Consider the following 12,553-nt stretch of genomic DNA (forward strand, 5'->3'; position numbering starts at 1 on the left):
CAGACCAGCCACGACGGAGGAGACAAAGGTCCAAGGGCCATGTGCCTGGCCTACCTCTTCATCGGACAGATCCGGCTGTAGGCGGCGCTTCTTGCCAGCGTAGCGTAGAAGAGAGGTCAGGGCACGCAGGCCGAAGTCGTAGTGATCCTGTCTGGAGAGCTGCTGCACAGCCAGTGAGTACAGCGTGTACACCTTCTTGGCCAGGATCTGGGAATCGTGCAGAGAAAACAACGGCTCAGCTTCCACAAATCCCCTTTTTATTTGGGAACAGTGACAGACACAAGAATCTAGGTCAGGGACTTGAAGCATCTAGAAGGTGCTCTGTACAGTGCACCTGTGGATGGGCTCTTATGGGTTAGGGACATCATGGAAGGAAGACCGCCGCCCCCTCTGAACTCCTCTGGCTTCACAACCTACTGACAGTTCTCTAAGTTCCTGTTGGGATAAATGGATTGTGAGTCCTTTGGGGGCTCCTCTGTCCAGGGAATAATTATGTAAGGGAAATAAAATAATTGGGAGGGATAGATTATCACAATACCTTACAGTTGCCAAAACCCTCGCCAAAGAGAATGATTTCAGCAATAAGTGTAGAATCGGGCACCACCATGGCGATTGGGCGGAACATGGACTTTAGGTTTTCAGGAAGCTCTGTGCGGCCAGCATAGCCTGGGGGCAAAGTTCTTTGTTTCGACCACATTTCCCTGTCCTCACTTGGTCTCCCAAATATCTCAACTCTGTCCCTAGCATTCTCCGGGGCTCCAGCTCCAATCCCTGCTCATCTCTGCCTTGGCCTCCTCCTCCCCCCACCCTTAGGTGCGCCTCACTTTCCACGTGGCCATTTCCAACTGCAACCACAGAGCTGCTGAGCTCAGCCCTACAGGGCTCACAGCTGTGGCTCTGATCTGACGTCCTCCTGGACCCTTCCCCCAGTGTTGTTCCCAGTGGGCCTCGATGAAACTGAAAACCCCACGCCATTGGGGAGTCTTCCATTTTCCAAAAGGGATAGACAGCAAAGCAAGGAGCTAGCCCACTGGGAAGACTCGGGCTCCATCAAGACACCTAATGGTTACAGAGCCCTCCTGGGAGAACAGGAAGAGGAAGTGCTTATAGTCCTCCTTCCCTTCTGTTGCTGTCATTTGGATCTGAAATGTCGCCTAAAGGCTTTGTTCCCAACACAACAGGTTCAGAGGCAGAGCCTTCTACAAGTGAGTAGACCAGATCACAGGGTCCTGATCTCATCATGGGCTGTTCTTCACAGACTTATGGCTATTAATGGAAACTTTAGAGAAGGTGTAGTCTACATGAAAAAAGTCAATCATTGGAGTATACCCATGAATCAATGGCTCTCTCTCTCCTCTGTCTCCTCTCTCTCCTTCCTCTCCCTCCTCCCTTCTCTCTGGTCACCATTAAATGAGCAATCCTGCTCCACCACACACCTTCATGACATCCCACCTCACCCTCACCAAATGCTCAGAAATGAAGGTCCACGGGCTGAGATTGTGGAGCCAAAACTAACCTTTGGCCTTAAGCTAAATTTTCCTTGGGGGTTTGGTCACAGCAATGAGAAATGGAAAGCTGACGAATACAGGTGACTTTAGTCAAGCATTTCATAGCTCAGCACTTTGGCACAGAGAGGGAAAGTGACACAATACTTATCCCAGACACCCAGTCCCATGCCCTGCCCCTCGCCCCTCCATGTCATTTAGTTGCTGCCACCAACCAGGATTCATGGTGATGAAGATCCCACAAGACCACACCAGATTTATCTCAAAACCCTCAAAATGGAAACGGGTAAGGTTGGCAGTCAAGGCAGATAGGATGGACAGGATCTGCTGGGCCACCACGGACAACACCTCAATATTGATACGGTTAAACTCATCAAAGCAGCCCCAGGCTCCAGTCTGTGGAAGGGGAGAGAGGCGAACTCACTGAAGCAAGAGAGATGTCTTGAGGCATTAGACCCATGATAAACATACTCTTTCTGAAAATGCTTTGGTAGGAAAGGTGACCTCTGAAATAGGAGGGCCAGGGGAACCAGAGTAACAGTGCCATAGCTTCTGGCCAGAGCTCTACATCAGACAGCAGCCAAAGGTGTGGCTAGAACACCTATAGTTTGGAACTTGGGTGCACTGAGTAGCGCCTGTGTGCTGGGCAGTTTCTGTACACACTCTATTTAATCCTTATATGATCTTGTTTTGCAAACATGAAATTTGAAACTCAGGGAGTGGAAGGAGTTTCACTTCTTTACTGTGATTATAAGAATTACCTCAGGCAAGGCTGTCTTGCAAGCTACAATGGTGTAAACCAGAGTTGGGCTTCAGTTGATTTTCAGGTACTAAAAGATGTATAAAGGGCCTTTTTGTTTTTTTTTTTCGAGACAGGGTTTCTCTGTGGCTTTGGAGGCTGTCCTGGAACTAGCTCTTGTAGACCAGGCTGGTCTCGAACTCACAGAGATCCACCTGCCTCTGCCTCCCGAGTGCTGGGATTAAAGGGGTGTGCCACCAACGCCCAGCTGTATAAAGGGCCTTTAGGACGGGGGAGGCAGGGTACTGACCTGGGCCAGTCCTGAGTACATTCTGCCCATGGACTTATAGTCCAGGCCCTCAGAGCAGTTGACCACGATGACATATATCCCCAGCGCTTTGCCCAAGTCCTTGACTGTTTCTGTCTTTCCAGTGCCTGCTGGGCCTTTAGGGGAGCCCCCCCGATGAAGATGCAGCGCCGTGGTCAATGTCATGTAACATCTGAGGATTGAAGACATGACTTGGGTCAGACTCCTGAAAGATTCTGTCTTCTCTGCAGCCCCTCCCCCAAATACCTGTTCACCCCCACAGCACACCTGTCCGTCAGGGGAGTGATGACCAGCCGACCAGAGTTCCCCAAGTACTCATAACCATATTGGAATTGCGTGTTGGTCTGGCGGATTATACAGTCATCAACATCCTGGGAAAACAGGACAGAATGAGGCAGACATGGGTTTAAGGGGACGAGCAGAGCTAGAAATGGCTACCTGCAGGGCTCAGAGAGGTCGGGGGGGGGGGGGCTGCAGGTAGATTAGGGGTTCTGTTTTAGAGTTAAAAGGGAGGGATGGTTTAGGGCCTAGACAGAAAATGGGTTCCATACTGCATGTCTTCCCCCACCCCCATCCACAGAAACAGATGCCTGGGCTCTGAGTCACCATCAAGTGGCATCTGTAGGGAGTATTGCCTGGAGTAACTATTTGCCACTCCTGAATTGGGAGTGAGACAAAGCTAAAACCTTGCAAGGAAGACGCCGTGAAAGAACAAAAGGCTGGGTTAGACTATAGCACGTGTCGGTGAATGAAAAGCATTATGGGAGCCGGGCGGTGGTGGCACACGCCTTTAATCCCAGCACTCGGGAGGCAGAGGCAGGCGGATCTCTGTGAGTTCGAAAACCAGCCTGGCCTACAAGAGCTAGTTCCAGGGCAGCCTCCAAAGCCACAGAGAAACCCTGTCTCAAAAAACCAAAAACCAATAAATAAATAAAAAGCAAGAAAGCATTATGGGTCAGTCTGGGGATAAGGGAGGAGCGAGTTGACCCATCTGACACCTTCTCCCAGTAGAAGCGAAGCTGGCTGAGCCAGTCAAAAGCATTGACATCCATGAGGCCGCTCTTGTACAGCTTCTCCAGCACATCTCGGGCGTGGATTTCAATCGTCACCAGAGCCACAATTTTAAGCCTCATGATCTTGGTCAAGTTTCCCCTGATGGCTTCTGAATACTTGTTTAGTATTGACACCTGAGGGATGGACGATAGGCAAGAGCAGACGGAGCAATGGGGCCAAGAAGAGCAGCACATCCCGTCCTGCTGTCCCCAACCCCATGCCAACCCCCTGTAATTCCCGTCTCTACACAGGAGAGCCTAACTCTCTGCACACCATGGGATTCCCAGCATTCCGTCACGGAGCACCCCTGCATCTCCAGCTCTAACGCTAGTCACCGCCTACACACCTGTCCTGTCCCACACTTGAGTTCCCCACCTGCTTCTTCTTCATAACCTTGAGAATTTTCTTGTCTGACCGCTCCTTAGCTGTCATCAGGCACTTGGTGACATCAGCTGTCCACTGGATCTGACTAGCGGCGATCACCACCTGAAGGGGGGGGACAGAAGTTGATTCCTAGGCCCTGTCTTTAGCCACATACCTACCTATACAGCCCCTTCTTAAGTTTCAGCTTCTTCTAGAACTCAGTGTTACTACTACGCCCAGTCTGCCCTGAAGGATGGAGCTTGCGCCTTGGGTCAGCCATCGCCGCCCCCCGCTGCTCTGTTAGCCCCACTGTCCCCCATTTGTGTAGCCCCAGCTCACCTGGCCAGCCCAGTCCTTCACCCATTTGTCCCTCTTGTTGAGGAACTTCTTGAGGGCCACTCGGCAGTTCCTAAGCAAATCCCTCAGGGTCGTCCTCATGGCCCGTTCCACATCACCAAGCCAGGACTAGGGAGAGCAAAATAATACAAAGGGCTCAGTCCAAGGGGCAGTGGCTGAGGTTCCCCAAGAGAAGGCACAAGGGAAATAAGACAGCAGGGGGCTGATGTCCCAGGAGGAAAAAGCCTAGTTAGGCAATAGCTGGTGCGGGTCTCCAAAAGATATGGAGGCAGAGGGTTGGAGCATCGGAGAGAAATTTAAGCTTAAGGAGGGGTGACGAATGTCAGGGACACATGTGAGTGAGGCAACAGCAAGCTCAAAGCAAGCTCGTCCCCCTTCATGGAAACGTTCTCTCCTCGGGAGCCAGGCAAACTTGCTTGCTTTCTTTGGTTTCGAGACAGGGTTTCTCTGTGCAGTCATGGCTGTCCTGGAACTCACTCTGTAGACGAGGCTGGGCTTAAACTCAGAGACCCACCTGCCTCTGCCTCCTGAGTGCTGGGATTACAGCTGTGACCAAGCAAACTTTCTAAGAGAAAGACGGTTTGCTTCTAAGACCTTTGCTCCCACTCACCTCCACAGGTCCTTCCAGAAGCACTGGGTGGAGGAAATCAATGTATTCGCCATCTCCTGAGAACATTCCTACTGCTTCCCATTTGCTGCTGGAGCCCCCAACCTGCAGAATAGACAAGTCATGCATGCTGTAACCTCACTCTTGGTAACCTACTAGAGCAGTGGTTCTCAACCTTCCTAATGCTGTGACCCATAAACACAGTTCCTCATGTTATGGTGACCCTAACCAAAAAGTTATTTCTGTTGTTACTTCATAACCGTAATTTTGCTACTATTATGAATTGTAATTTTGCTACTGTTATGAATCGTAATGTAAATATCCGATATTCAGTCCCCAAGGGGGTTGAGACTCACAGGTTGAGAACCATTGTTCAAGAAGTATTTGTGTCCTTTAAAGGTAATTTTTTTCTCTCCCCTCCTCTCAGCATTGCCAGTTCTGGAAAGTTCTATGTGAGGAGCTACAATCATTAAGTAATGCCACTCTCCTGCTAGGAGAGTGTGGTCCCCTCCAAAGCCTCAAATCCCTTGAGGTCACCACTGCTTCCCAGCCCTCACTGCCATCATGGCCCCCTCTGTTGACCTTTTGGATTCTCAGCATTTTGATGTTGTCAAAGCATTTTTTGAGATGTGGCTGCACGGCCTCCGGGTTACGGGACTGGCCCAGAATCTCCAGCAGGTCATCGTTGGACAAGAAGTAGAAGCGAGGAAATATATGACGCTTGGTCTCTAAGTACATGTCCAGAGACTTCTGAATGTCCTCCAGGATTGTGTTCATCTCTATCAGAGTTTCCAGGAGGTCTGGGGACAAGGGTGAATAACACTGGGCAGCCTTCTCACAGTTGCCCTGGGTAGACCTAAAATCCCCAGCTCTGCTTATGCCGCTTAAGCTTGAGGTTCAGATTGCCACAAGGGCTTTTGGAGACAGAGAAATATCCCCAATTCCTATGCATACTTATCCCACTCTCTTCATTTATTCATTACCCATTACTACATATGGAGAACCTATACATTATTAATTAGGCATATTAGTTGACTCATTTCTCACTGGTCTTTAGAACAATAGACCTATTATACTTAAGAACTTGGAGCTTCACTGTTCAACTCAAGTTTCTGAAAATTAAAAATGATTCTGCATTTTACACAGTCCAACAAGCCAAGTCGTTAAAGACATATCACAGGCACACAATGAAAGCAATTGTGACACAACACAGAGGGCACTCAACTAGGGGGCAAAAGGCCACCACTGTAACACTCTTTAGTTCACCAACAATTTCATTAACATCATTGAATTTTGACCTCTTTGCCTGTGAAATGGCAATAAGATCCAGCACAAAGCCAGGGCTACTCAAGAGATTCCCAAAACATGCAGCCTCTTGCTGTAGCCCTTGGCTACCCCCCAGAGGTGGAAGGTACGTTGTTGAAGACATCATGTACTTCAGAGACAGGGTCTAGAGACCCCTGAGCTGGAACTGACCTGAATAAGCCCTAAGGACTAGCTGTCATGGTACCAGACGATATGCAAGCTTCCAAAGGAGGGAGACAACCAACAGTCCTATCCAGCTCTGACGCCTACAAATCCTATAGATGCCCAGCACGGTATGATAACCCGAAGGCTGCAGTAGTGTCATGCATACCTTGGTGCTACCCACTCAACAAAAGGGAAGCCATGCCTGGTTCTGGAAACCTAGCTAACTGCTACTCATTGCCATGAAGTCACAGCTATTGGAGGAGAATCTACAACCACTGATTTACTAAAGCACCATCATCCCTAACAACAATCTATAAACATTTGTCCTTATACCCTCACAACTCATCAAGGAAACAGATGGAGACCGCTGCAGAAAAACACAACCCGTTAGAACGCAGGGTTGTGGAGCCCACCTAAGGCTTAGAGAACACTGCAGAGGAGAGGCCGTAAAGACTGCAAGACACAGAGGACCATGAGTTTGCTGTGAGATTGTATGTCCTAGTAATATCAGAAGCTATACCCATAAAGTCTCACCAACATGACTGCCCAAATATGATCTAAAAAAAGGTTGATGCCAATGGACATGCCAGACTGGATGGAGGAAAGCCCTGAGGATTTAACCCTGCATGAAGAACTACAGGCAACTGAGGAAGGGTGCAGAGGGGTGGCCTTCCCCAGGGAAGAACACACCAGCTGATTGTCCAGAGCCCAAAGGTCAGTCCTGGAAACATTCTATGGATGGAACAGGTTATAACTAGGAACATATATGGTTACACATATACGCATGCAATAACAATTAGGAACATATATGGCTCCACATAGACACATGCAATAACAATTAGTGAAAACGAAAAAAGAGGTCATGAATTTGAGGGAGAGCAGGGAGGGCTAGGTGGGAGGACGTGGAAGGAAAAAAGAGATATTGTAATGAAATCAGGATATCAAGAATAAAAAATAGGGCTGGAGAGGCAGTTCAGAGGTTAAGAGCACTGACTGCTCCTCCAGAGGTCCTGAGTTCAATTCCCAGCAACCACATGATGGCTCACAACCACCTATAATGAGATCTGGTGCCCTCTTCTGGCCTGCAGGGATACAAGCAGACAGAACACTGTATATATAATAAATGAATAAGTCTAAAAAGGTAAAATGAAGAAATAAGGTAAAGTGATAGAGGAAGACACCCAAAGTCACTCCCCACCCTCTGGCAAACATAGGCACACACATGTACACAAAACACACAATACTACACAAACCCACACACCCACACATTCACTGAATGTGCAGAGTCCAAACTCAAGATTGTGTTCTTGAAGTAAACATACCCCTTTGACTATCTGAAAAAGAAAAGAGCTGGGTGGTGGTGGTACATGGCCTTTGAACCCAGCACTCGGGAGGCAGAGGCATGCGATTCTCTGTGAGTTCAAGGCCAGCCTGGTCTACAGAGCGAGTTCAAAGACAGGCCCCAAAGCTACACAGAAACCCTGTCTCAGAAAAAAAAGAAAGAAAGAAAGAAAGAGAAGAAAAATGAAAGAGAGAGAGGAAGGAAGGAAGGAAGGAAGGAAGGAAGGAAGGAAGGAAGGAAGGAAAAGAAAAAGATCTACCACAAAGGCCAATTTGAGATTTTAAAAAAGATGTGTTCATATCTGTAAGCTCCCAGAAGTCTTAGCTCCCTCCCAGTCTTCATCCCCAGCCCTTGGGATTCTCCCCCAGGTTCTGTTTGAGTGTGAACCCTGCAAGCATACATAGTGTCTGCAGGCTATTGGAGTCTTTGGGTGACCTCAGGTGACCCCTGGAGGTCACAGAAAGACTCGGAAACCAAGGGCCAGATGCTTGTTGCTTATATTCAACAATGGGATGGTGGTTTTCGAGGCTTTGTGAGTCAGTCCATTTACCTAGATCACTTCCGTGCAGGCAGTCTGCAGTTTTCTGTCAGCACTGCTGAGACCAGGGCGTTACTCTGGCACCCCCTACCGTACTGTGAGAGTCACTGTGAGAGTCTCCTTTAGGGTCCTTCCAAAAACTCCCAGGACAGATGAGGAAACTGCCCTGTGCAGGGAGCAAGCTGCCAAGTGCACACCACCAATAAAGCCCGTGTTGGGTTTTGAACCCAAGGCTAACTCTGTAGTCCATGCTCTAAAGCATTACATGATATTCCACCTAAGCATCCGTTTATCTTGATTTATGTAAAAATAATTAGTAATGATTTATGACTAATATCAGCAAATGTTACTAAGTAGTGGTGATATTACTACTCACAGTAGCAATGGTATTAAACATAACTACTAAGGTAGTGATGATGTAATCATTTTTAGAGATGGAGCATGTGGCCATGACCTCACAAATGAATAGAAACAGAAGTGGCTGTCGGAGTAATTGCCTGTGGAGCCCTCACCTGGGTGGTGGGTGCTCCGGAGGGCGTTATTGTCTTTACTCATCCGGTCCATGATGGTTTTCCAGTTGTTGTTGACCTGGTCAAATAGGGCTGACTCATTGGGCAGCTGCTTTCGGATGTCTTCTCCAAGAAAGATATTCTGAGGGGCACAGAGTTGGAATGAGAGGCCGTTTCTCACGCACCCTCCACACTCTGCCTCCAGACAGAGACAGCAACTGAGCAGAAGAGTCAGACCATTAGAAACTATGGCAAAATGCCCAAGGTCTAAAAGCCAAGTTGGGATTGGGAATTCAGGACACAGCTCAAGAGGAAAATGGAAATCTGGAAGAACAAAGGCTTGCCCGGGTGGGAATATACGATACAGAGACAAGAGCCAGCAGGCTGTCTCAGACGGTGAGAGGACACCAGCAGTACGTCACTTTCTAGGCTCCAAGCACGCAGGAGAGCTGGAGCAGGAGTACAGAGAGAACAGGCACTGTGGGTTCTGACCTCTAGGTACATCCACTGTCGCTGTACTGTGAGCACCATCTCAATGACTTCCAGAATGAGGGAGAGGCAGCGCTCCCAGTAGTCCACATCCTTCTCAAAGGCCTTCACGAAGCGAGAGGCCTTCATGGTTGACAGAGCCACCTGGTTATCTTCCAGTGCCTGGAATACTTCTTCTGTACCCCTGGGGAACAAGGGCTAGAAGGAACAAGGCCCACCCCACCTGCCAGTACCTTGCCATCACTCCGAGACTCAGGCTGCATGTGCCAACCTCATCTGGAGCTCTCTACCTGAGCCGGTGATGGCCCTTGTCCTTGTAGGGCACTATGTCTAGCTGAGTCACATCCCAAGTTTTGGCAATGTTTTGCAATCCCTGTGAAGAGAAGTTGGGGGACAGAGTAACCATGTATATAGTCCACAGAGGTGACAGGGACCGAGGAGGGGCCTCCAATGTGGCACAGTTAGAAGTGTGTACATAGGAGGCTGAGGGGGTATGGACATCATCATACTGCTTCTTTTGTTTTGGTTCGGGTTTTTTGTTTTGTTTTGTTTTGTTTTGTTTTTCGAGACAGAGTTTCTCTGTGGCTTTGGAGGCTGTCCTGGAACTTGCTCTGTAGACCAGGCTGGCCTCGAACTCAGAGATCCGCCTGCCTCTGCCTCCCAAGTACTGGGATTAAAGGCGTGCGCCACCAATGCCCGGCTGGTTTGGTTTTTTGTTTTGTTTTGTTTTTATTTTTCGAGACAGCATTTCTCTGTGTAACAGTCCTGGCTGTCATGGAACTCGCTCTGTAGATCAGGCTGACCTCAAACTCACTAAGATCCACCTGCCCCTGCCTCCCAAGTGCCAGGATTAAAGGGGTGTCCACCACCGCCCGGCCATCATACCACTTCTATGGCCAGCTCTTTGGTTGCAGAGGCAGAAATCTCCCCTATTTTCTCCACGTGCTGATCCATCCCCAGGAGCACAATCTGTTCCAAAGTGAAGCTCTCTGATTCCTGGTCAAACTCCCGCTGGACTTCATCTTTGACCTGGTCCCAGTGCCTGCAGCCCAGAACAGGAAGTCTGACCTGGAGGCCAGCTCTAGGACCTACTAGCAAGTGTCAATTGATCCCTGGGGTTGTCAATGTGACTCAGTCAAGTTCCTGCTTAACTAGTGTGAGGTTCAGCATTCCACACCCAGCACTGCTTAATAAAAAAACAAAAACAAACAAAACCTTTTCCGAGCCAGGCGTTGGTGGCACACGCCTTTAATCCCAGCACTCGGGAGGCAGAGGCAGGCAGATCTCTGTGAGTTCGAGACCAGCCTGGTCTACAAGAGCTAGTTCCAGGACAGTTTCCAAAGCCTCAGAGAAACCCAGTCTCGGGGAAAAAAAAAAAAACTTTCCCCCCAAAAACAAAATAAAACAAACAAAAAAACTCTCTTCTTGCTTCCTCCCATTGGAACATTATAATTCTGGTTTTTTGTTAATTCACGATTCAACAGATCTTGCTAAAGGGGCTCTATGGGGCAATCTTAGGCACCATGGGGGATACAAAGATTGACGTGTCACCTCCAGGAGTCAGTTCTCTGGAGAAGGAGTTAAAGCAGGTGTGCACACGAACACTCAACATCTTAGCGCAGATCTGTGGCAGATCATGTGCTGGGCTAAGTGCTTCCCGTGCAACTCTGTAATTGCCACAAGCACTCCATACTGGGAAGTGCTATTATCCCATATGAGGAAACTTAGGCTTAGGGAGGTTACATAACTTAGAAATTGAGAGGTTAAGGTTAGACTTACCCACATAACACTTAGGGGTAAAACATGGCCAAAAACACTACACTAGAGGTACGCAAAAACAAAAGGTTTTCTACTGAATGCATATTGATCTAAACACGACTTACCAAACTATTCTGTCCTCCCAATGCTCACTGTAATCCCCCCACTATCTAATAAATTCTTGGTAGTTTAAAGGGATTAAACTTGGAAAACTTGGTGTCAGAAGACAAATGAACAAATGTGCTTGTGACTTTGAAACAGGTCAAGCTTTCTTTTTTTTTTCTTTCTTTTTTCTTTTTTCTATTGTTTTGAGACAGGATTTCTCTGTGTAGTCCTGGCTGTGCTGGAACTCACTATGTAGACCCGGCTGGCCTTGAATTCACTGAGATCCACCTGCCTCTGCCTCTCAAGTGCTGGGATTAAAGGCGTGCGCCACCATTAATTTTACTTTATGTTCGAGTCCTTTGCTTGGTGACCAAGGGGGTCAGAAGAAGACACTGAATCCTCCGGAACTGTAATTACAAATGATTCTGAGCTGCCATGGAGGTGCCAGGAATTGAACCCAGGTCCTCTGCAAGAACCAGTGCTCTTAACTGCTGAGCCATCTCTCCAGCCCCTGACCTAGGTTCTCACACCTATAACTGTTCCTAATAAAAAGCTGGTTGCACCTCCACATCCAGCCTAAGAATAAATATTAAGGGTTGGGGAGATGCTCCCTGGGTAAAAGCAGTTCTGTGCAAACATGAGGCCCTAAGTTCAGATCCCAGAACCCCTATAAAAGGCTAGGCATGACCAAGTGCGCCTGTAACTACAGTACTGGGGGATCAGGAGTAGGAAGCCCTCATACACATATACACAGTCACAGGTGCAGGCACAAGCACCCCTTCACACACAGATGAACGCATACCCCCAAAAAGTAAATCTCAAACATTCTCTCCACAAAGTAGAAGAAACAAGTATTCGAGCTGATAGTAGGCTATCGACTTTAGTGTAGCTTTCCCACAATGTATATCCCCTTCAAGACGTCATTCTGTACATTACAAATGCATGCCTTTAGACAATTAAAAGGCAAATTTGGGTCCAGTGACGTGGGTCAGTAGGGAAAGGTACTCGCTACCAAGCCCGACAGTTGGACCTTGATCCTTAGGGACCACACAGTGGAGAGAGAACCAACTCCCACAAGTTATCCTCTGATCTCCACACTGGAGCTGTGGCACATACACACACATGATAAATCATAATAAATGTAATTTAAAAGTTTGAGGCCAATTTGGGCTAGTGCTAGGGCTTAGCCATATAGTGCCAGCATTCGCAAGCCCTGGGTTCACTTCCTAGAGGTGAAATGAACTGGGGCCAGGGAGATGGCACATTGGATGAAAGTGTTTGCTGTACAAGAGTGAGAACCAGGGTTCAGATCCACAGAACCCAAGAACAGGCTGGGCAGGTAGGGCAGTTGCCCATTATCTTAGCCCTTAGGAGGCAGTGACAGAGGCTC

At 48.3% G+C, this 12,553-nt stretch overlaps 1 protein-coding gene across 2 annotated transcripts in view; it reads right to left on the bottom strand.

Moving 5' to 3' along the window:
* The window catches only part of Dnah2 (dynein axonemal heavy chain 2), a 111,525-nt gene that overhangs the window by 48,373 nt on the left and 50,599 nt on the right, over positions 1–12,553 (bottom strand). For both annotated transcript variants that reach the window (XM_040748946.1, XM_040748948.1), the window contains 14 exons: positions 10,186–10,342; positions 9,591–9,673; positions 9,304–9,484; positions 8,815–8,953; positions 5,535–5,752; positions 4,956–5,057; positions 4,328–4,453; positions 4,001–4,111; positions 3,571–3,759; positions 2,840–2,943; positions 2,555–2,744; positions 1,721–1,901; positions 539–666; positions 55–207 (listed from right to left, as the gene is read on the bottom strand). In XM_040748946.1, coding sequence (XP_040604880.1) covers positions 55–207; positions 539–666; positions 1,721–1,901; positions 2,555–2,744; positions 2,840–2,943; positions 3,571–3,759; positions 4,001–4,111; positions 4,328–4,453; positions 4,956–5,057; positions 5,535–5,752; positions 8,815–8,953; positions 9,304–9,484; positions 9,591–9,673; positions 10,186–10,342 — 2,062 coding nt within the window. The remainder of the gene's footprint in view (positions 1–54; positions 208–538; positions 667–1,720; positions 1,902–2,554; positions 2,745–2,839; positions 2,944–3,570; positions 3,760–4,000; positions 4,112–4,327; positions 4,454–4,955; positions 5,058–5,534; positions 5,753–8,814; positions 8,954–9,303; positions 9,485–9,590; positions 9,674–10,185; positions 10,343–12,553) is intronic.

Source organism: Mesocricetus auratus, unplaced genomic scaffold (genome assembly GCF_017639785.1).
Source record: "Mesocricetus auratus isolate SY011 unplaced genomic scaffold, BCM_Maur_2.0 Super-Scaffold_100007, whole genome shotgun sequence".
In the NCBI taxonomy this organism is placed as follows: domain Eukaryota; kingdom Metazoa; phylum Chordata; class Mammalia; order Rodentia; family Cricetidae; genus Mesocricetus; species Mesocricetus auratus.